General features: G+C 35.9%; 3 protein-coding genes across 7 annotated transcripts; 2 read left to right on the top strand and 1 right to left on the bottom strand.

The window, feature by feature from the left end:
- Positions 1-576: 576 nt before the first annotated feature.
- LOC123226456 (B3 domain-containing protein At2g33720-like) lies at positions 577-1,751 on the bottom strand. The gene has a single exon (XM_044650974.1). It carries the CDS (start codon positions 1,388-1,390, stop codon positions 677-679), a length of 714 nt encoding a protein of 237 aa, XP_044506909.1. The 5' UTR covers positions 1,391-1,751; the 3' UTR covers positions 577-676.
- Positions 1,752-2,107: 356 nt separating this feature from the next.
- Positions 2,108-10,707, top strand: LOC123226455. Its single transcript, XM_044650973.1, has 9 exons — positions 2,108-2,337; positions 3,424-3,624; positions 4,532-4,624; positions 4,705-4,794; positions 4,967-5,152; positions 8,411-8,611; positions 9,515-9,598; positions 9,680-9,769; positions 9,907-10,707. Exons 1-9 carry the CDS (start codon positions 2,335-2,337, stop codon positions 10,456-10,458), a joined length of 1,500 nt encoding a protein of 499 aa, XP_044506908.1. The 5' UTR covers positions 2,108-2,334; the 3' UTR covers positions 10,459-10,707.
- Positions 10,708-12,526: 1,819 nt separating this feature from the next.
- On the top strand, positions 12,527-19,545 carry LOC123224885 (N6-adenosine-methyltransferase non-catalytic subunit MTB-like). 5 transcript variants are annotated; one of them, XM_044648634.1, is made up of 8 exons: positions 12,527-12,654; positions 13,879-13,955; positions 14,485-17,196; positions 17,446-17,529; positions 17,659-17,760; positions 17,900-18,008; positions 18,370-18,521; positions 19,061-19,545. In XM_044648634.1, exons 3-8 carry the CDS (start codon positions 14,551-14,553, stop codon positions 19,499-19,501), a joined length of 3,534 nt encoding a protein of 1,177 aa, XP_044504569.1. In that variant the 5' UTR covers positions 12,527-12,654; positions 13,879-13,955; positions 14,485-14,550; the 3' UTR covers positions 19,502-19,545. The 5 variants fall into 5 exon arrangements, with proteins under 5 accessions (XP_044504569.1, XP_044504568.1, XP_044504572.1 ...); XM_044648633.1 differs by having other exon boundaries at positions 12,536-12,659; XM_044648637.1 differs by having other exon boundaries at positions 12,536-12,659; positions 19,073-19,545.
- The last annotated feature ends 200 nt before the right edge of the window (positions 19,546-19,745 follow it).

The raw sequence follows: 19,745 nt of genomic DNA on the forward strand, positions 1-19,745 counted from the left end.
GTGTTGATGCTAAAAATTGCGCTAACAGAAATTAACGGAGTTAGAAATTATGAGAACCATTGGCACTAAAAATAAAATTCTTAAAAGAATTCATCTCTAAATAATAATAAATATAGTAATTAAATCGTTTTTCGTACTTAGGGCTGGACTCGACCCGAGCCAGCTCGAGCTTGAGCTCGACTCAATTGAACCCGAAACAAGCCGGACTTAACTGAGCCTGAAACGAGTCGAACTTAACTAAACTCGAGCTATTCGTCAGATTTTTTAATTAAAATTTTTGATAAAAAACAATATCGTTTTGATCAATATATATTAAAAACGATATCGTTTTGATAACGAAAAATGAGTCGAACCGAATCGAGTCCTAAACGAGTTGACTTTAGCCGAGCTTGGTCAAGCTCGAGCTCGAACTCGAGCCACCCATATATGAACCGAGCTTGAGCTTGATTCGATTTGAATTCAGCCCTATTTGTACTGTTAAGTTTAAAATTAACCGTAAACCCAAATATAAAATTTAAAAAAGTCAAATAAAATATACAAAATAAATGAAAAAAGAAAAATTGATAGGGAGGTCACAATATATTACATACACAAAATTAAAAATTATTTAATTTATGCATCGAATGTTATGTATTATTCTTTAACAAAATCCGCTAAGGTAAAATAATCAATTCTACTATGATCCATCTCTTTCGATTACACTAAAGTTTAACATTGAAGTGTATGGATCCCAGTAGAAACCAATCTCATCTCCAGGATTCAGTTTCCTTCTGTTAACAAATTTCTGCCCCCATCCCTCAATGAAAACGTAGCTCTTACAAGTCGACCACTTCTTCATTACCAATGAGTGCTCTGACTCTGTATCTCGATCCAACACCATCACTCTCAAACCCTCTTTCCCCTGAACCTTATTGGCCTCATCAGCATTCAGGAACGCCAAAACATGACTCTCCACCAAACTTGCCTGCAACAAAAGACTGCAAAGATCACTTAAGTCACTCTGTGTAAGCTTCTTCTTTATCTTCCATGGATCAGTGTAGAGACTTAGTTTGGTTGAAACACCCTTCCGCCTCTCTTCTTCTTCCTCTTCAGGACTGCAATATTTCATCCTTGCTATCTTCCAGTTGGCCGTCTCTCTCTCTTTTTCAACTCCCTCTGAGTATTGTTTAGCCGTAGGCCAAGTATCATCAAAAGGCCTAAGTTCGGTTGATACTATACTTGTTCTCTGTCTCTTTATTTCAATCTGACGAACAAGATTGAACTTTGTTGGAATTTCGGTCGTTCCTTTGTAGTCTTGTGGGTTGTTGTGGCTCTTGCGCTTCATGAATATCACTCTTTTACGATAAGAGATTTGCTTTTGTTTATTCGGTGTTTGTTTTTGAGTCTCCATTGATGAACTGAGAGCAGTAAAGACACCAAAAGCAGAACAAAAACTAGAAGATTTTGAAGGCAAAAAGAGAGATGTGAAAATCTTAATGGGTTCTGTGGACAATCTAGAATAAATAAATAATAAAGATTAATCAGTTTTAGAGAAGGAAATCAGAAACTTGGAAGTCATGAAGTTTCCAAATCCTATTTGAAGTAGAGTTTCCTGAACCAAAATGCAGAATTCTATGGCTTTCTAACCGTGGATTCAGAAATACGAGTGAATATACGACATGTCGTATTTTATGTTAAAACTTGGATGATCTGTCGTCTATAATTTAAATAAGGGTAAAAATAAGAAGGCTAAATAGAGTAGGATAATAATAGCGGGAATTGAGGATTCGTTTCTTTGTAAAGAGAAACCCACTTGGAAATTACAAATATAAACAACTTCCCTTCAGGGAAAGTCTGCGGCTTCTATTGCTATTGCTTTATTCTGAGATGATTTGTTCGCCTTCTCTGTTTTATGGGTTTGAAGAAGCCTTGCCTTACCAGATTTTTTGCCTTTTAAGGTATATTAGATGCATTTTCTGTAACTTTTTGCATTTTTCTGAAACGAATCGGCTAATTAGTAAGTTTGCTTCAGTTTTCTGTAATAATTTCATCTTTGAAAGCGTTTTTGTTCTTGTATTTTTTAGGGTTCTTTAGTTTAATTGAAATTTGGAAGAAAAGAAATAGCACCCTAGTAAATCCATCACTTTTATTAATCAAGGAAATTGTTGTCTGGAACGATCTTAAGTGGTTAAAGACTCTAATCAAATAGGATAATATTCATGAAGGGGTTAAAATCTTTTTGCTTAAGATGATGAAACATGGAGCATCTATAGGAATTTGAACCCTTTACACAGCTGCTTTTGGCAAGTGGATAATTATTGGTGTTGGAAATTTTCATGCCACCGTCCTTATTATATGGTAACTAATTTCAATATGGAAAGAAGTTGCATAATTTACCTGCTATTGTTTTATGGATTTGCTTTGGTGTGATTTTGGTTAGTTCTTTACTGAGAATCGAGTGTCTAGTCCCAACCTTAACCCCTTTCTTAGATTGATGTAATGAGAAATATCGTATTTACTGTTCCTAACCTAGTTTAGCATATTCTAGTCTCACAGGCAAACACGCGAGGTTGTTGTTTCCTAGTGCCTTTTTTAAAAAAAAAAAAATCATATATAGCATGATAATCAAGTAGACAAATATGTGTGACGCAAGATAAATGTCACTTTTCTCTCCTTAAACATGTCGCTTTATAGAGTCTTACATAAATGTAAGTATAAAGAGGGCTAAATAAGTGAATGGAAGAGTGAGAAGGAATCATTTTAGTTTGCATCTCATTAGAGTAGTTGAAGCTTTGCGGAGGTTGTCAAAACATCAAAATCATTAAATTCAGTAGGCTGTGGAATTGATTGATATGAGAAACTCTCAAATCAATGAGGTCAGGAATGAGACACAAGTTCTGATAAACTTATTGCTTCAAATTATTATATACACAATTGGTAAAAAAATGTGTATGGCTTTATATTTAGGAAATTGTTTGAGGATGATTTTGCAATGATTTCATTTATTTGATTAATTGACAACCTTTCGTGCCTCCACTTGCATGTTAGGGCACTAGGATGATTGATGTGTTGTAAACTAGGATGGATCTTAATCTATTGATGAGGAAGCCTTTTCGTTAAATGTCTTTTATTAGGGCAACTGCTGGATGAGGATCATTGAAAGAGTTTCTAATGAATATTAGAATCGTGAGGATTGCATATCTTGAAGAACTATTGAAAAGTGTAGATAAAGCCTAGTAGCTTTTGAATTATTTTCCCCCAATTAAATAACATTTTTCTTGAAAATATATTATTTTCAAATAGAGGTTGAGGAATAGCGAATGATTGCTCAGAGGCTTGAAAGTTTTAACTAAAATGTTACTTGTTATCAAGAAATTCTAAAGAGTGGCTATAACTATTTTACTCTTCTTTTTTGGGTCTAAAATTCTATTTACAATTGAACAGGGATATGGCTTTGCTAACTATGGTCGGGCACCGGATGCATTGCCATCTTTGGCAGCTATCCGGTCTCAGTCGCGTTTTCTTGGATTGCCAGCTTTCTCCTCTTTTGTTGGTTCACCATCATCTCTACAGCAAGGAAGTGACTTCTGTTTATCTCAGGTTTACCATCAACAATCACAGTTTGAGGAATTGGCATTTTGGCAGGTGGGTTTGGTGTTTCAAATTTCTTGAAATGTTTTTCTCTTTGATATTCATATTTATTTCAGTTATTTTAAATTTGAAGCATTTGGCCAATTTAATAAGTTGAGAAAACATTAGAATACTGAATATGTGATTTCATATTTTATATCGTTAATCAGTCTTCTATTTAATTAGTTGAAGGTCAGCTGCAATTATATCTTTAACTGTCATGTCCACTTTTTCTTGGCGGGTTTTTCCAAGGCAAAGTCAGGACATGATATTTCAATTCTACTGTGTAGTCTGAAGCTTGTGTATAATCTTCTTATTCTCCATCAACCTCTTCCCCCACTAAAAAAGAAAAGAGGAGCATGTTTTTCCTATCCAGAGTAACACAATTTCCCAGGCATGACTTGGCTTTAATGTAGGACTGATTTTCTTAAATTATGACTTATATTTTATTTCCTTTTTCTATTTCCTTTTGTAATTTTAATTAAGATTTTCTATTTGGAAGTTAAATTGTTTTAGGATTTTAGTTAAATTAAGAATTACTATTTTAGCTATTTTTTGCTTTCTTGTTTTATAATTCCTTGTTCTAGTAAGATTGGTTTAATGTATATATGCATTGCCAAATAGTTGTCACGTGGATTCGACGTTTTCTTATGGATTCAAGGAGCTCTCTCATGGATAGAGCACAAATAATTCCTACCTTCTGCTGCTGTGTCAGGCTCCTTATTTCCTTTGCTGTTAGCCAACTCTAGATCTTATATTTGGGGCATGGCTCTCAAAATTCAGGAGGATATGACAGATATATAGGCCTTTCCTTACTACAATGAAAATACTGAAGCATAGCACAAATATTGCATATATTTTATGGCTTTCATTGCTCAGATTTTGTTGAGTTATTTATTCCAATTCTTTGGTCCTCATGCAGTCATTACAGAAGCAGCAAAATAACATAGCGCTGCCAGGCAGCCTCCATTCTGAGCCACCACAGCAGCATTTCAGATTCATTGAGCCTCTAAAGGTTCTAAATTCTGAACAATATATTAATTTTATGTTATGCATCAATAGTTTAGTTTCTGACTCCAGAAGATGTATACTCAGCCATCACACAAGCAGCATGTGGAGCCACCTTGGACAAAACATTGTCAGTTTGAACAGCAGCATCTCAATTCCGCTGAATGTCCACTGAAGGTTTTTAATAGAAACATTTTCATTTTATGATTCTTGATGTTTAGAAGTTCATTTGTATCACTAATGATGATTAGTTCAAAGAACTTACAAAACATAATAGAGAAACTCATATGAACTAAAGGATGCTGTAGCTGGGCAGGTTTTTCATTAGTTTATCTCTTCTATTTGACAGATAGGAAACCTACATTCTCAAGAAGTTCTTTATGCCATCAGCCCCACACCACATGAGTCACAATCACAGCGGTTAGTTCTTCCCAGCTTGAGGATCAATGAAGGAAAATCTGTTAGCCAGAAGCCTCCATTATTTAGTGGAACACAGTATTTCCCTGGAAGACCTTCTTACATGGGGAAGGAAAAGGTAACTTCATTTTCAACTGATGTAAAATCTTGACATCTGCAATAAATGAACGACTAGCTCTAGAATTGTCCGGGATCAGGGGTCCATCAAATGCCTTGTATTTTGTCAGTTCGGAGATAGAATTCATGCACCAGACACGACCTGTGAGAAGTGATATTACTTTGGATATAGAAATTGAGGATTCAGTAAGGAATTCCCTAAGGGAACTCATGGAGGTGCTAGAAGAATGTAGCCCTCCAGGACCAGATATTACTGATCCATATGGGGACTCTATAGGGCTGTTGTTTGATATCCCTTCCTTTTCCAGAGTCATCTGGCCTTCTGGCTTCTCAGGTCCTGTTAGCAGTTTGAGGAATTTTGCTTCACCCTATTGTGCAGAGGATTTGCACTCTAGAAAAGGCAAACAAGTATTGAATTTGAACAAGAGAAAGACTGTTTTAAAGATTGGTGATCCTCTAGCTGGTAATAAGTTCCAGCTTTCTTCTTGTGGATATATTTGAAGCTTTTTGGAACCATTAGCTCCCAGACTATTAGTGCTTTTTCAAATAAAATGAATCTTCTTTCCTTTTAAACACCATTTTAGCCATTATTTGTGTTGTGAGAAACATTGTTTAGGTTTTTATTGGTTGTGAACCCTTGAACAAGGTAAGAAGTTCTTTTTATATAAGTCCTAAAATTTGAAGGTCGAATTGATGACATTTACAAAACCAGTGGGTGTCCATACTAAAACGGCAAACCCACGGGGTAAGGTTCTAAAACCGACAGGGTTTAACGCCCATTTCTCAAATCAGCGGCTGCTCAGTAAAAATGCTTAAATGGTTGGTGGTGGTTTACTTGTTTGCAAAGCATGGTTCTCCACCGAACTTGCCTGCAACAAAAGCCTGCACATATCACCTGAGTCACCTTGCGTGTGCTTCTTCTTTATATTCCACGGATCAGTATAGAGACTTTGTTTGGTTGAAACACCCTTCAGCCTCTCTTCTTCTTCCTCTTCAGGATTGTAATATTTCATCATTGCTATCTTTGAGTTGGTTGTCTCTCCCTTTTTTTCAACCCCCTCTAAGTATTCTTTAGCCGTAGGCCAAGTATCATCAAACAACTTAAGTTTGGTTGACAATGTACTTGTTCTCCATGTCTTTATTTTAATCTGACAAACAAGGTTGAACTTTTTTGGAATTTCGGTCATTCCTTTGTAGTTTTGTGGGTTGTTGTGACTCTTTTGCTTCATGAATATCACTGTTTTATGAAAGAGATTTGCTTTTGTTTATTGGGTGCTTGAGCTGAGTGCAGTAAAGACAACAAACAGCAGAACAAAAATCTAGAAGATATTGAGGGAAAAAAAGAGAAGTGTGAAAATCTTAATGGGTTCTATGGATAATCGAGAATAATTGAACATGGAGATTATTCAGTTTTAGAGAAGGAAATCAGAAATTTGATAGTCATGAAGTTTCGAAATCCTATTTGAAGTAGAGTTTCCTGAACTTGAATGCAGATTTCTATGACTTTCATAATGTGGATTCAGAAATACTAGTGTACTACTACATGTCGTATATCATGTTAAAGCTTGGATGATTTGTTGTCTATAATTTTTTAAGCTAAAATAACCAGGCTAAATAGAGTAGGATAATAATGGCGGAAATTGATTATTTGTTTCCTTGTAAATGGAAAACCATTTGGAAATTATAAATATAAACAACTTCCCTTCAGAGCAATTCTGCCGCTTCAATTGCTATTACTCTATTCTGAGATGATTTGTTCGTCTTCTTTACTTTATGGGTTTGAAGAAGCCTTGCCTTACCGGATTGTTTGCCTTCTAATGTATATTTGATGCATTTTCTGAAACAAATCAGTTTTTTTGTAATAATCTCATGTTTGGGAGTGGTTTTTCTTTTTGTATTTTTTTAGGGTTCCTTAGTTCCATTGAAACTTGGGAAAAAAGAAATAGCACCCAAGCAAACACATCCCTGTTATTAATCAAAGAAATTGTTGTCTCAAATGATCTTAAATGGTTGCAGAGGCTAAACTAGGATAATATTCATGAAGGGGTTTAAATTTTTTTTCTTAAGAAGATGAAACATGGAGCATCTATATGAATTTGAACCCATTACATAGCTGCATGTGGCGAGTGGATAAGTATTGTTGTTGGAAATTTTCATGTCCCCATTCTTATTGTATGGTACCTAATTTGTATATGGAAAGAAGTTGTATAATTTACTTGATTTATTGTTTTATGGATTTGGTTTGGTGTGATTTTGGCTAGTTCTTTACTTAGAATGGAGTGTCTAGTGTGAGCGTTAACCCCTTTGTTAGATTGATTTAATGAGAAATATAGAATTTACTGCTCCTAACCTAGTTTAGGATAATATAATCTTACAGGCAAACAAGTGAGGTTGTTTCCTGGTGCCCTTTTTTTTTTAGGTTACCATATATAGCATGATAATCGAGTAGACAAATATGTGTGACGCAAGATAAATGTCACTGTTCTCTCATTAAACATATTGCGTTATAGAGCCTTATATAAATGGTAAGTATATAGAGGGGTAAATGAGTGAATGGAAGAGTCAGAAGGAATCATCTTAGTTTGCATCCCATTAGGGTAGTTGAAGCCTTGGGGAGGCCGTCAAAACACCAAAATCTGTAAATTCAGAAGGTTGTGGAATTGATTGATTGAAATGAGAAACTCTCAAGTCAATGGGGTGAGGAATGAGACACAAATTCTGATCATCTTATTGCTTCAAATTATTACATACAGAATGGTTAAAAAATGTGTATGGTTTTATATTTAGGAATTTGTTTGAGGATGATTTTGCAGTGATTGCTTTTAGCATATTCGATGAATTAACATCTCATGCTTCCACTTGCATGTTAGGGCACTAGGATGATTGATGTATTGTACCCTAGGATGGATCTTAATCTATTGATGAGGAAGTCTGTTTGTTAAATGTCTTTTATGAGGGCAAATGCTGGATGAGGATCATTTAAAGAGATTCTAATCAATACAAGAACTGTGAAGCTTGTATATCTTGAAGACCTATTGAAAAGTTTAGATGAAGCCTAATAGCTTTTGAATTATTTTCCCCCAATTAAATAACATTTTTCTTGGAAATATATTATTTTCAAATAGAGGTTGAGGAATAGGGAGCTGTTGCTCAGAGCTTGAAAGTTTTAACTTAAATGTTGCTTGTTACTAAGAATTCTAAAGAGTGGCTCTAACCATTTTACCCTTCTTTTTTTGGGCCTCTATTTACAATTGAACAGGGATATGGCTCTGCTGCTTATGGTCAGGCACGAGATGCATTGCCGTCTCTGCCAGCTATCAAGTCTCAGTCACTTGTTCTTGGATTGCCAGCTTTCTCCTCTTGTGTTGGTTCACCATCATCTCTGCGGCAAGGAAGTGACTGCAGTTTATCACAAATTTACCATCAACAATCACAGGTAGAGGAATTGGCATTTTGGCAGGTGGGTTTGGTATTTTCTTGAAACGTTTGTTTCTTTTATATTCATATTTATTTTAGTTACTTAAAATTTGCAGCATTTTGCCAGTTTAATAAGTTGAGAAAACATTGGAATACTGAATATGTGATTTCTTTTTTTTAATATGGTTAATCAGTGTTCTATTTAACTAGTTGAAGGTCAGCCACAATTATATCTTTTAACCATCATGTCCACTTTTTCTTTGCGGGTTTTTCCCAAGCAAAGTCAGGAGATGGTATTCCGATTCTACTGTGTAGTCCCAAGCTTGTGGAAAGTCGTCTTGTTCTCCATGAACCTCTTTCCCCACCAAAAAAGAAAAGAGGAACATGTTTTTCCTATCCAGAATAGCACAATTTCCCAGGCATGGCTTGGCTTTGGTGTAGGACAGATTTTCTTAAATTATGATTTTATTTTATTTCCTTTTTCAAATTTTATTTTCTAAGATTTTCTATTTGGAAGTTAAATTGTTTCAATATTTTAGTTAAATTAAGAAGTATTAGATTAATTAATTTTTGCTTTCTTATTTTGTAATTACTTGTTCTAGTAAGATTAGTTTAGTGTACGTATGCATTAGCAAATTGTTTTCACCTGGATTCGATGTTTTTTCATGGATTCAAGGAGCCCTCTTGTGGATTCTGCACAAAATTTTCCTACCTTCTGCTGCTATGTCAGACTCCTTATTTCCTTTGCTGTTAGCCAACTCTAGATCTTATATTTCGGGCACAGCTCTCAAAATTCAGTATGATGTGACAGATATATAGGCCTTTCCTTACTGCAATGAAAATACTGAAGCATAGCACATATATTGCATATATTTTATGGCTTTCATTGCTCATATTTTGTTGAGTTATTTATTCCAGTTGTTTGGTGCTCTTGCCGTCATTACAGAAGCCACAAAATAACTTAGTGCTGCCAGGCAGCCTCCAATCTGAGCCACCACAGCAGCATTTCAGATTCATTGAGCCTCTAAAGGTTCTAAATTTGCAAATAATATAGTAATTTTGTGTTTTGCATTATTTGTTTAGTTTCTGACTCTAGAAGTTGTATACTCAGCCATCACACAAGCTGCATATGGAGCCACCATGGAGCAACCATTGTCAGTTTGAACAGCAGCATCTCAATTTCTCTGAACGTCCACTGAAGGTTCTTAATAGAAAAATATCATTTTATGACTTTTCATGTTTAGAAATTCATTTGTTTCTCTAATGAATAATGATGATTAGTGCACAAATTTTTAGCTAGGCAGGTTTTTCAGTAGTTTTTATTCTTGTATTTGACAGATAGGAGACCAACATTCTCAAGAAGTTCCTCATGCCATCAGCCCCACACCGCATGAGTCACAATTACAGCGGTTGGTTCTTCCGGACTTGAGGATCAATGAAGGAAAATCTTTTAGCCAGAAGCCTCCATCATTTAGTGGTGGACAGGATTTCCCTGGAAGAGCTTCTTACAAGGGGAAAGAAAAGGTGACTTCATTTTCAACTGATGTAGAAAACTTAAGTTCAGAGCTGGAGTTCATGCATAAGCCTCAACCTGTGAGAAGTGATGTTACATCAGATATAGAAATTGAGGATCCAACAAGGAATTCCCTAAGGGAATTCATGGAGGTGCTAAAAGATTGTAGCCCTCCAGGAGCAGAGATTGCTGATCCATATGGGGACTCCATTGGGCCATTGTTTGATATCCCCTACTTTTCCAGAGTCACCTGTTCTTCTGGCTTCTCAGGTCCTGCTAGCAGTTTGAAGAATTTCCCTTCACCCTATTGTGCAAAGGATTTGCACTCTAGAAAAGGCAAACAAGTACTGAACCCAAACAAGAGAAGACGGATTTAAAGATTCGCGATCCTCTAGCTGGTAATAAGTTCTACCTTTCTTCTGGTGGACATATTTTGAAGCTTTTTGGAACCATTAGCCCCCAGACTTTTAGTGCTTGTTCAAATAAAATGAATTTTCTTTGCTTTAAAACTCTGTTTTAGCAATTTTCTGTGTTTTGTGAAACATTGTCCATGTTTTCATTGGTCATGAACCCTTGAACAAGGCAAGAATTTCTTTTAATAGAAGTCCTAAATTTTGAAGGTCAAATTGATGACATTTTCGAAACCAATTGGTGTTCTTAGTACAAAAAGGGCGAAACGATGGGGTTAGGGTTCCAAAACCAATGGGGTTTAAAGCACATTTCTAAACATAAATAAGTCTAAAATCATTTGGATTTAACGACAGTGGCAAAAGAAGAGAGACGATGATGGTTTAAGGTGAAAAGAGACAGTCATTGGAGACGGAGATGATAGTCGAAGAGGTGAAAAAAAAAACCCTTAGATTTTGGGGAGAAATGTAATTTTTTAAAAATTGAAAAATGTAAGTAGAGATAAAATGTTAATTTTTAAAATACAGAGGGAAAATGAGATATAATTATATTTTTTAATAGTATTATTAAAATGATAGTTTTATTCTTACATTTAATTAAAAATTTTAATGAAAATTTAGGGATGGATAGGCGATTGAATTTTTGAAACCTCATGGGTGTGAATTTGTCTTCACATCAAATCTTGGGTGGAAATAAGTTTTTTGGCCTACGGTTGATAATGCAATAGTGGTGTTTCAATGTGGAGATTTATATCAGGGGAAGAGAGTAGGGAGATGCATTGATGTGGAGATTACCTTGGAAGCTGCTGCTCTGGATAGTCTCCAGAAGGACAAGGATTTTCTCATGGAGGTTTGATAATTTGCATGAAAATTCAAAGTTCATTCGTTGTTTTTGCAATGGCGGTTTTGCCATGGTCTAGTTTTGGTGTTTGGTTGTGATGGAAGACGTATGGTCGTCTCTTTCGACCGAAGTTCCATAAATGGATATTTTGTACAGTATTTTATTATCAAAATTTAAAAATTATAATAATAATAATATATTATATTAATGTAAATTAATATTATGTTTAATAAATTATTAAGTATAAATAATTATTGAGTTTAATATATAGTAATAAAAAAAATAAAACTATAAGTATAAATAAATTATACAAACTTATCTGTACAAATTAAGTTGATGGTTTGTGATTCGATAATGTGATTATATACTTTTTCTCTTACTTCGAAATCAATCAATCAGATGTAGCTATCTTAGCCTATACAAATCAATTTATGTAATTTATTTATACATGTGATATTACTTAGTTATATGCAATAGTTTTCAATGTCTAATTGGGTATTCAGATGGTGTGTCTTTAATTCAAAATCACTCAATCAAATAATGTTGAATACTCAAAATTAAGTGCACGCAGTTTTATTGTTACCCTACTTGCAACAGAGCAATGGTATGTGTATTTATAGTGAGTATCGATGATAATGTGTCATCATTTAATTGAGTGTTATTTTATCATTAATTTAAAATTATTCAGTCATATAATAACTTATAATAAGTATACAAAATTTTATTGATTGTAAAAATTGTAAAAGAAAATTAATATTAAATTATTATTTTTATAATGCCTAAAAGTAACGTGATAATTATATCAAACGGTAGTTTAGTAATAAAATATTACTATTATTTTTTAATCATCGAATGAACTAAATACGGTAAAGTCATTAATAATAGTACATATAAATTTGTTACAATAATACTAATAATAAAATTATGTATATATATTTTTTATATATAATTTATATACATAAATATTATGTATATAGATGAACTCCTTATATTTCATTATTTCATTATTTATATTTGTATATTTATTTTTATTTAACCTTAACCCATTAAATTACGCAGAATCTTGTACTCATTTAGTTAATGGGCCTGGATACAAATTCAGCCCATTTCTAGAAATAGCCGAATTCGAGCCCAACCTAACCATGTGGATCTGTGTATGGGCCGCTGTAAATAGGCACCAGGCTTACTCTAAACATCTCCATCGTCAATTTGCTTCAAAATATGATATTCTACTTCTGTAAATCGAGTAAAAATTGAATGCAAGCGCGTTTTCTTTCTTTAACCTTAAACCTACTGCTGAGGTTTCTCCGTTTCTCTGGGAAAATGTAAGGTACTTCTCTCTATACTTTTTTTTTTTAAATCTTATTTGCCGTTCTTTCGATGCTTCAAAACACTCATTCCCTTACTCTGTTCCAATAGTTTTAGGGTTTTTGTAGTTTTATTTTTGTGGGTTTTTAGATTTTGTCCAGTATATTCAATTTTGACTTTGTGGGTATCTCTAATTTCTCTAATTGATCGCGTGCTATTTTCAATTGGGTTTTCCAGAATGCTTAGGCCTTAACTCCGCTGATTGAAGTGCCTAGTTTCTGTCGGTTTTAATTTAATTCAGTGCGTTTTTTTTTTTTGGGGGGGGGGGGGGGGGTGGTGTCGGTGGTGTGTGTGTGTTGTGGGGTTAAAGTTAGTCTTAAGTAGATAGGTTTATTTCTTGACAATGTTCTCCTTTAGTTTTGCACTATTTGATGCGAAATGTTGCTCGCCCTGAATAATGAAGAAAGGAAACATAAATAAGTTGCAGGTGGTATTGGGAGCATTATTTTGAATAACATGTCAAACAGATAATATCGCTCTTCAGATCTGGTTCTTTTTAATTTTCTATTTCACGGTTAAGTTTAGAATTTGTTCAACCAAAATCTGACAAGTCCTTGGATTTTTTTTTTTTTTGGTTAGTTTTAGTGGATTAAAATATAACATTGTGTATCTTCTTGAACTTTGTCATAGTGTGCTGATTTTAGCTCTATCTATTGCTAGAGTTTAGGATGGGAATAAATGGCATGAATTTGCAATCGAGTTCATTTTTCTGCTACGGTGATTATTTCAATGTCTTAACCTAGAAACTTCCACCTCCAGTATAGAGTAAAGGCTTGTTCATGTACTTCTAGTGGTGAGTTTGGTTTCCTAAGCGGAATTTGATTTTGTACAAGTGGGGTATTGAATCATATTTTCTATGAGGGTTATTTTCTTAAACTGGAGTCTGGTAATGATTCTAGTGTGTAGCATCTAATTTTGAGGGGAAAGAAAAAATGAAACTTTTCTCCATTTTCTAGTAGTTTCAAATTCCACCCATCTCTGATGAATCTTTTCTACATTATTGCTTTCATTTATTGTTCTCTTCATCATTCTAAACTTGGTTAGTATTGCAATTTATATAAGTAAAATAATCCATTTGCATATATAACTAATCTTAGATTCTGAAGTCATATATTTATTTTTCTTTTATATGTAATCTTTCATGGCTTCATGTATTCATTTGTTGTGGTTTGTGATTTCAGCTGTAAGCACGTTAATTTTCGGATAATCTCCAGTTTGATTGTGCTTGCGATCCCTTTGCCAAAACTATTTTTTTCCTGTAAGTAAATAATTTATTATTCAGTGCCGAAGTATGCATTCCTTTTTGCTATTTATTTATGTTGGTTAATATCTTTCTAGTGATGATCAAAATTTGTGCCTATAATCCATGAGAGAAAGACACAACTTTATGTTTTTTAACTAAAAGTTACCATGATGTTTAAGGCATTATGATATGATACCTATGTTTTTAATATGAAAGGAAAATGGGAGGACAAAATTGAAGCTAAATGAGTTCCATGTTAGTTCGAAATGAAATTTGGATCTAATGGAATCCAATGTAATGAATTACTTCAGATAAGTAGAATCTCAAATTCAATTTATGCCACCCTGAAGCCGCCTTATATTTTTTATGCCATATTTTGAGCTCTATTAAAATGGATTATTGTTTGTTACCTAGCAGAAGCTTTTCTAGGAGATTTCCAATTTAAAGTATTGATGTACTAGTTCCTAAGAGAACTCAATAATGCTTCTCAGAATGTTTGGCTAAATCACTTCCTGTGCTAACTCATTTTTTGATATCTTTTCAGGATAATTTATTTGAACCCCAAATTATCTAATTAACCAGAGAATACTTAATTTTTGTGGGCACTGTGATGGGTTCACCTGAGCGTAGTCGGAATTATGCAAAACGAGACATAGAGGATGTCTTGGATGTAAAGAGTAACCGGGACAGGGATGATGAGGAATGGGAGGGCAATGATAAGAGAAAGCATAGGTCAAGCAAATCTAGAAAACCTAGCAATGGAGAAGAAACTGAAGGATTAGATGTCAGTGGAAGGAAGAGAAGTTCTGGTGATAGAAATGAGAGTCGTAAGAGGTCAGGTGGTTCTACCAGAGCAGACAGTGATGAGGATGAATATGACACAAGAAAAGAGCAGCGCTCCAAGCAGGCGAAGAAAAAGCAAGCAGAGAGTTCCTTGGAACAATTAAGCAGTTGGTACCAGGATGGAGAAGTAGATAACAGGAGAGATGGTGCGGACAAGTCTGGGAGTAGACTACAAAGTCGGGCTGATGAAAGTGAGAGAAGAAAAACTACTTCAAAGTTCTCAGAGCATGAGAGCTCTCATAGTGGAAATAAAAGCAAGGATGAAAGATCACATGATGGAGAATCTGAAAAGACATTGGATAAAGATTCAAGGTACGCAGAAAGAAGGGAAAGTGGACGAGAGAAGGTTTATGATTCTTCTGATCTTGGGAGGAGTTCAAGGAGAAGATGGGATGAGTCTGATGTTGTCAAGAAAGCTGAAGAAAATCACCATGAAAGAGTTGATCTGAGAAGTGGAAAGGCTTCTGATACCAAGAACGATATTTCTAAAGAGAGGAGTGCATCTGCCAGATATGAGTCAAGTGAGAATAAAAACAGGGGTTTAGATTTGAACAGCGAGAAAGGTGTTAAATCCAGCAACAGGGAAGAGAGAAGGGTTGATATTGAGAAGAGTAAGAGCAAAGGTAGGTCAGAAGCTCAGGAAGAAGAAAGTCGGGGTAGTCCTATACATCATGAAGACAGATCAGATAGGGATAAGAATGAGAAGAGTAGGCAACAAAGAAGGTCAACTGGCCGGTATGTTGGTGAAGGACTTGAAAGGTCTTCCAATAAAGATGATGATGGAAATGCTCGGAAACGCTCTAACAGGTCCAGGACTCCTGAAAGGGTTGGGAGACGTCATCCTGAATCAGAACACTCTGAGGTGGATTTTGAAAGAAGCAATGATATAAAGCGGAAGGAAATAGAAAAAGATAGCAACAGGGATGATAGATCAAAAGCCAGAGATGATAGTTGGAGTGACCGGAATAAGGGTCGGGAAGGTTCAAAAGAGAATTGGAAAAGAAGGCAGCCCAGTAGTAATGATAACGAGTCAAAAGATGGGGATATTTTTAATGAACGTAGCAGAGAGTGGGAGTTACCAAGGCATGGTCGTGATCGGAATGATCACGATAGGCCTCATGGCCGCTCAGGTAATAGAAAAGATGGGAGTAGAGGGGAGGCTGTGAAGACATCATCGAATTTTGGAATTTCAAATGAGAATTACGATGTGATAGAGATCCAAACCAAGCCTCTTGATTATGGAAGAGCAGAGTCTGGGCCCAACTTGTCTCGGAGAACTGAAGCTGGTCATCAATCTGATGGTCAGTTGGCTCCCAATGAGCAAGAGTGGGCCTATATGCGCGAAGATCGAGCAAAAAGGACTGATGTGTATGGATTTGGACATTCAGGTGAAGATTCAAGGGACAGATTTGTGGATGATGGTAGGGAAACAAATTCATGGAGGGATGATTTTGATTATCAGGGAGGGAAAGGAAGAGGCCAGAAAGGTGCTCTGCCTGGTCGCAGTGCTGGTTCTGTCAGCGGTTCACAGCCTCCATATGGAAACCAGGAGGCTGGGTCTTTTGGTAGAGGTCCTCCTCAGGGAATGAAAGGGAGTAGGACAGGGAGAGGAAGGGGCAGGCCTACTGGGAGAGACAATCAACAGGTGGGAGTGCCATTGCCAATCATGGGATCACATTTTGGGCCTCTTGGAATGCCACCTCCTGGATCAATGCAGCCTCTTACTCCTGCTCCTGGTCCTCCAATGAACCCTAGTGTCTTCATTCCTCCTTTTCCTGCTCCTGTTGTTTGGTCTGGGCCTCGAGGAGTTGATATGAATATGCTAGGTGTTCCACCTAGTCTCTCTCCTGTTCCTCCTGGACCATCAGGGCCACGGTTCCCTCCTAACATGGGCACTCCAGCAAACCCTGGTATGTACTTTAATCAAACAGGTCCTGGAAGAGGAGGTCCTCCTAGCATGTCTGGGCCAGGCTTTAATGCTGCTGGACCAATTGTACGAGGTACAGCACCTGATAAATCCTCAGGAGGCTGGGTTCCTCCTAGATCTGGTGGAACCACTGGTAAAGCTCCTTCCAGAGGAGAGCAGAATGATTACTCTCAGAATTTTGTTGACACTGGCATGCGACCCCAAAATTTCATCCGGGAACTAGAACTTACAAATGTTGTGGAGGATTACCCCAAGCTAAGGGAGCTCATACAAAAGAAGGATGAGATTGTGTCTAAATCTGCCACTGCACCCATGTATTTCAAATGTGATCTGCATGAATTTGAGCTATCCCCTGAGTTCTTTGGTACGAAATTTGATGTTATTCTTGTAGACCCACCTTGGGAGGAATATGTTCATCGAGCTCCAGGTGTTGCTGACCATATGGATTACTGGACATTTGAAGAAATACTCAATTTAAAGATTGAGGTATTCTGTTCGCATTTAAGTTTTCTTTGTGCCGTCCTTTTCTAGGAGAAATTAATATTTTTGTTTTTACAGTTACATTTATGACACTAATAGTATAATTATCAAAGAATTGAATAATTATGTTTACATAATTGATGAATAAAAAGATGACTATGTTTTTTATTTGGTATGTGTTCCTTTTTCCAATAAATGCCATCTTTCTGAGACTGCTGAACAAATATATAATTTTATTATCCTTTATGACTTCAGGCAATAGCAGATACACCTTCTTTTATCTTCCTTTGGGTGGGGGATGGTCTAGGCCTTGAGCAGGGTCGTCAGTGTTTGAAGAAGGTATATGATTAAGACTTTTCAATTAGAAGACAAATTAAATAGTCATATCTTAATCTGTAACAAGAATAAGATGCTGTAATGTGCAATTATGCCTCTGATAATTTTAGCTGTGTCTTCTTGGTACTGCAGTGGGGGTTTCGAAGGTGTGAGGATATTTGTTGGGTGAAGACAAACAAAAATAATGCAACTTCAGGGTTGCGGCATGGTCATACTTTGTTTCAGCACTCTAAGGTTTGTTTCAATGTTTTTGCATTGTGGATGTCTAAGCTTCATCATATCTACTGGCCTATGCTCCGGTTAGTTTAAGGAATGCTTGGCAAATTCTATTTCTGTTTTCTTTAACTTTTCTTTGTTTGACATTGTGATGAAGGAACACTGCTTGATGGGTATAAAAGGAACTGTCCGCCGCAGTACTGATGGTCATATAATCCATGCCAACATTGACACCGATGTCATTATTGCTGAAGAGCCTCCATATGGTTAGTAATGTCTCAATGTCTTCGACACTAATGATTGGAATATGCCGTTTTACATTTAGCATTATTTGTTTGGTGTATCACGGCCGAATAAAATAATGTGAGATCTGTGTTTTTCTGCTATTATTTTTTAAACTTTGAGGGAGATACAAAATTAAATTGAAAGTAGGAGGGTTTAACAGTTTTGATCCTTGAGCATGGGAAATTTTTGTTTTCTACTCATTGTCACATAGATAACAGGGTAATTCTTTTTGGTACTTGTATTTGTAAAATAAAGGTGATACAATGGGCAATATAGCTAAAGTTTTCTTTTATGGGAAAATTCATATACCTTAATCTGAAGTTTATGCCTATGGAATTGTAGGTTCAACTCGAAAGCCTGAGGATATGTACAGGATCATTGAGCATTTTGCCCTGGGACGCAGAAGGCTTGAGCTCTTTGGTGAAGACCACAATATCCGAGCTGGTTGGCTGACAGTTGGTAATGGCATATCATCATCAAACTTTAACAAAGAGGTAATTTGTCATCTGACAACATAATGAACTTCAGTTGGTTATACTTTTACACACGTAAATATATTTGTTTCAAAAACTGGATGATTGTTTAGGCTACTGTTATTATATGAGAGATTAGATAATCGGAACACTTCTAGCTTATGCAGCATAAGGATTCCTCTTCCTTTTTTCTCTGTCTAGATAAAGAATAGCCCTTTTTTTTCTTTTTTTTTTTGAGATTTTTATTTTATGCTTTTATGGATTACTTTTTCTTATAGAGGAAGAGAAGAGGGTATTAGTCTGTTAGAAGCATGATTCTTGTGCATATATGAGACAAACAACTGTTTGTGTGTGTAATGCCATAGTGTTTTGCCACATCTGATGAATAAGGCAATAGATGGACACCTCAACTGGATGATGTGCATTTCGAGTCAGATTAATGTTTCAGAAATCATCTGCCAAATTAAATGGAATTTAGGATCTTAACTTCTTGCTAAAGATAGTTCTGAGTTCACTTGGTTTTCCGTTCAAAGGGAAATTTTGAGACCAGACGGACTTAGGTTATCTTGCAGGCATACATCAGAAACTTTGCAGACAAAGATGGAAAAGTTTGGCAAGGAGGGGGAGGACGAAATCCACCTCCTGAGGCACCTCATCTTGTCGTGACAACCCCTGAAATAGAGGCTCTTCGTCCCAAGTCACCTATGAAGAACCAGCAGCAGCAGTCAACATCCATTTCTGTGACACCAATCAATTCCTCAAGTAGAAGGGCTGCTGGAAATTCTCCGCAGAATCCGGGTGGTCTTGGCTTAAATCAAGAAGCATCTAGCTCCAATCCTTCTACTCCAGTTCCATGGGCTTCACCAATGGAGGGTTTTAGGGGACGGGACATCAGCAATATTACTTCTGAGGATAAGTACTTTGATATGTATGGTTATACTGGGCAAGCAAACGGTGATTACCCAGATTTTGAATCTCAGAGACCATTGAATTTGTTATAACCATAAATTTCATCATTAAACCCTTATATCGCTTTATAGTTTCATTTTTCTCTTCCTGCTTTGAGATATAATGAAAAGAGAATGCCTTTCTTTACCAGTTCTTCTGATGGTATACACATCATGACAACAAAAAACCCAAAAATGAGGCGCTTATAAATCTAGAAACTTCTTGTGATGAAGATCTTTTGGTCTTTAAAAACCAAAACTTGCATACTTGAAAAGGTGTGGTTACTTCCAACCTGAT

The sequence above is a fragment of the Mangifera indica genome, chromosome 9, assembly GCF_011075055.1.
Source record: "Mangifera indica cultivar Alphonso chromosome 9, CATAS_Mindica_2.1, whole genome shotgun sequence".
In the NCBI taxonomy this organism is placed as follows: domain Eukaryota; kingdom Viridiplantae; phylum Streptophyta; class Magnoliopsida; order Sapindales; family Anacardiaceae; genus Mangifera; species Mangifera indica.

Bases quoted from the DNA above. Each gene is read 5' to 3' on its own strand.
- LOC123226456 (XM_044650974.1), bottom strand. From the start codon at position 1,390: ATGGAGACTCAAAAACAAACACCGAATAAACAAAAGCAAATCTCTTAT.
- LOC123226455 (XM_044650973.1), top strand. The intron at 5,153-8,410 runs GTAACTTCATTT...ACAATTGAACAG, and splicing joins CTTACATGGGGAAGGAAAAG to GGATATGGCTCTGCTGCTTA. The intron at 9,599-9,679 runs GTTCTAAATTTG...TTGTATACTCAG, and splicing joins GATTCATTGAGCCTCTAAAG to CCATCACACAAGCTGCATAT.
- LOC123224885 (XM_044648634.1), top strand. From the start codon at position 14,551: ATGGGTTCACCTGAGCGTAGTCGGAATTATGCAAAACGAGACATAGAG. The intron at 17,530-17,658 runs GTATATGATTAA...TTGGTACTGCAG, and splicing joins GTCGTCAGTGTTTGAAGAAG to TGGGGGTTTCGAAGGTGTGA. The intron at 17,761-17,899 runs GTTTGTTTCAAT...ATTGTGATGAAG, and splicing joins CTTTGTTTCAGCACTCTAAG to GAACACTGCTTGATGGGTAT.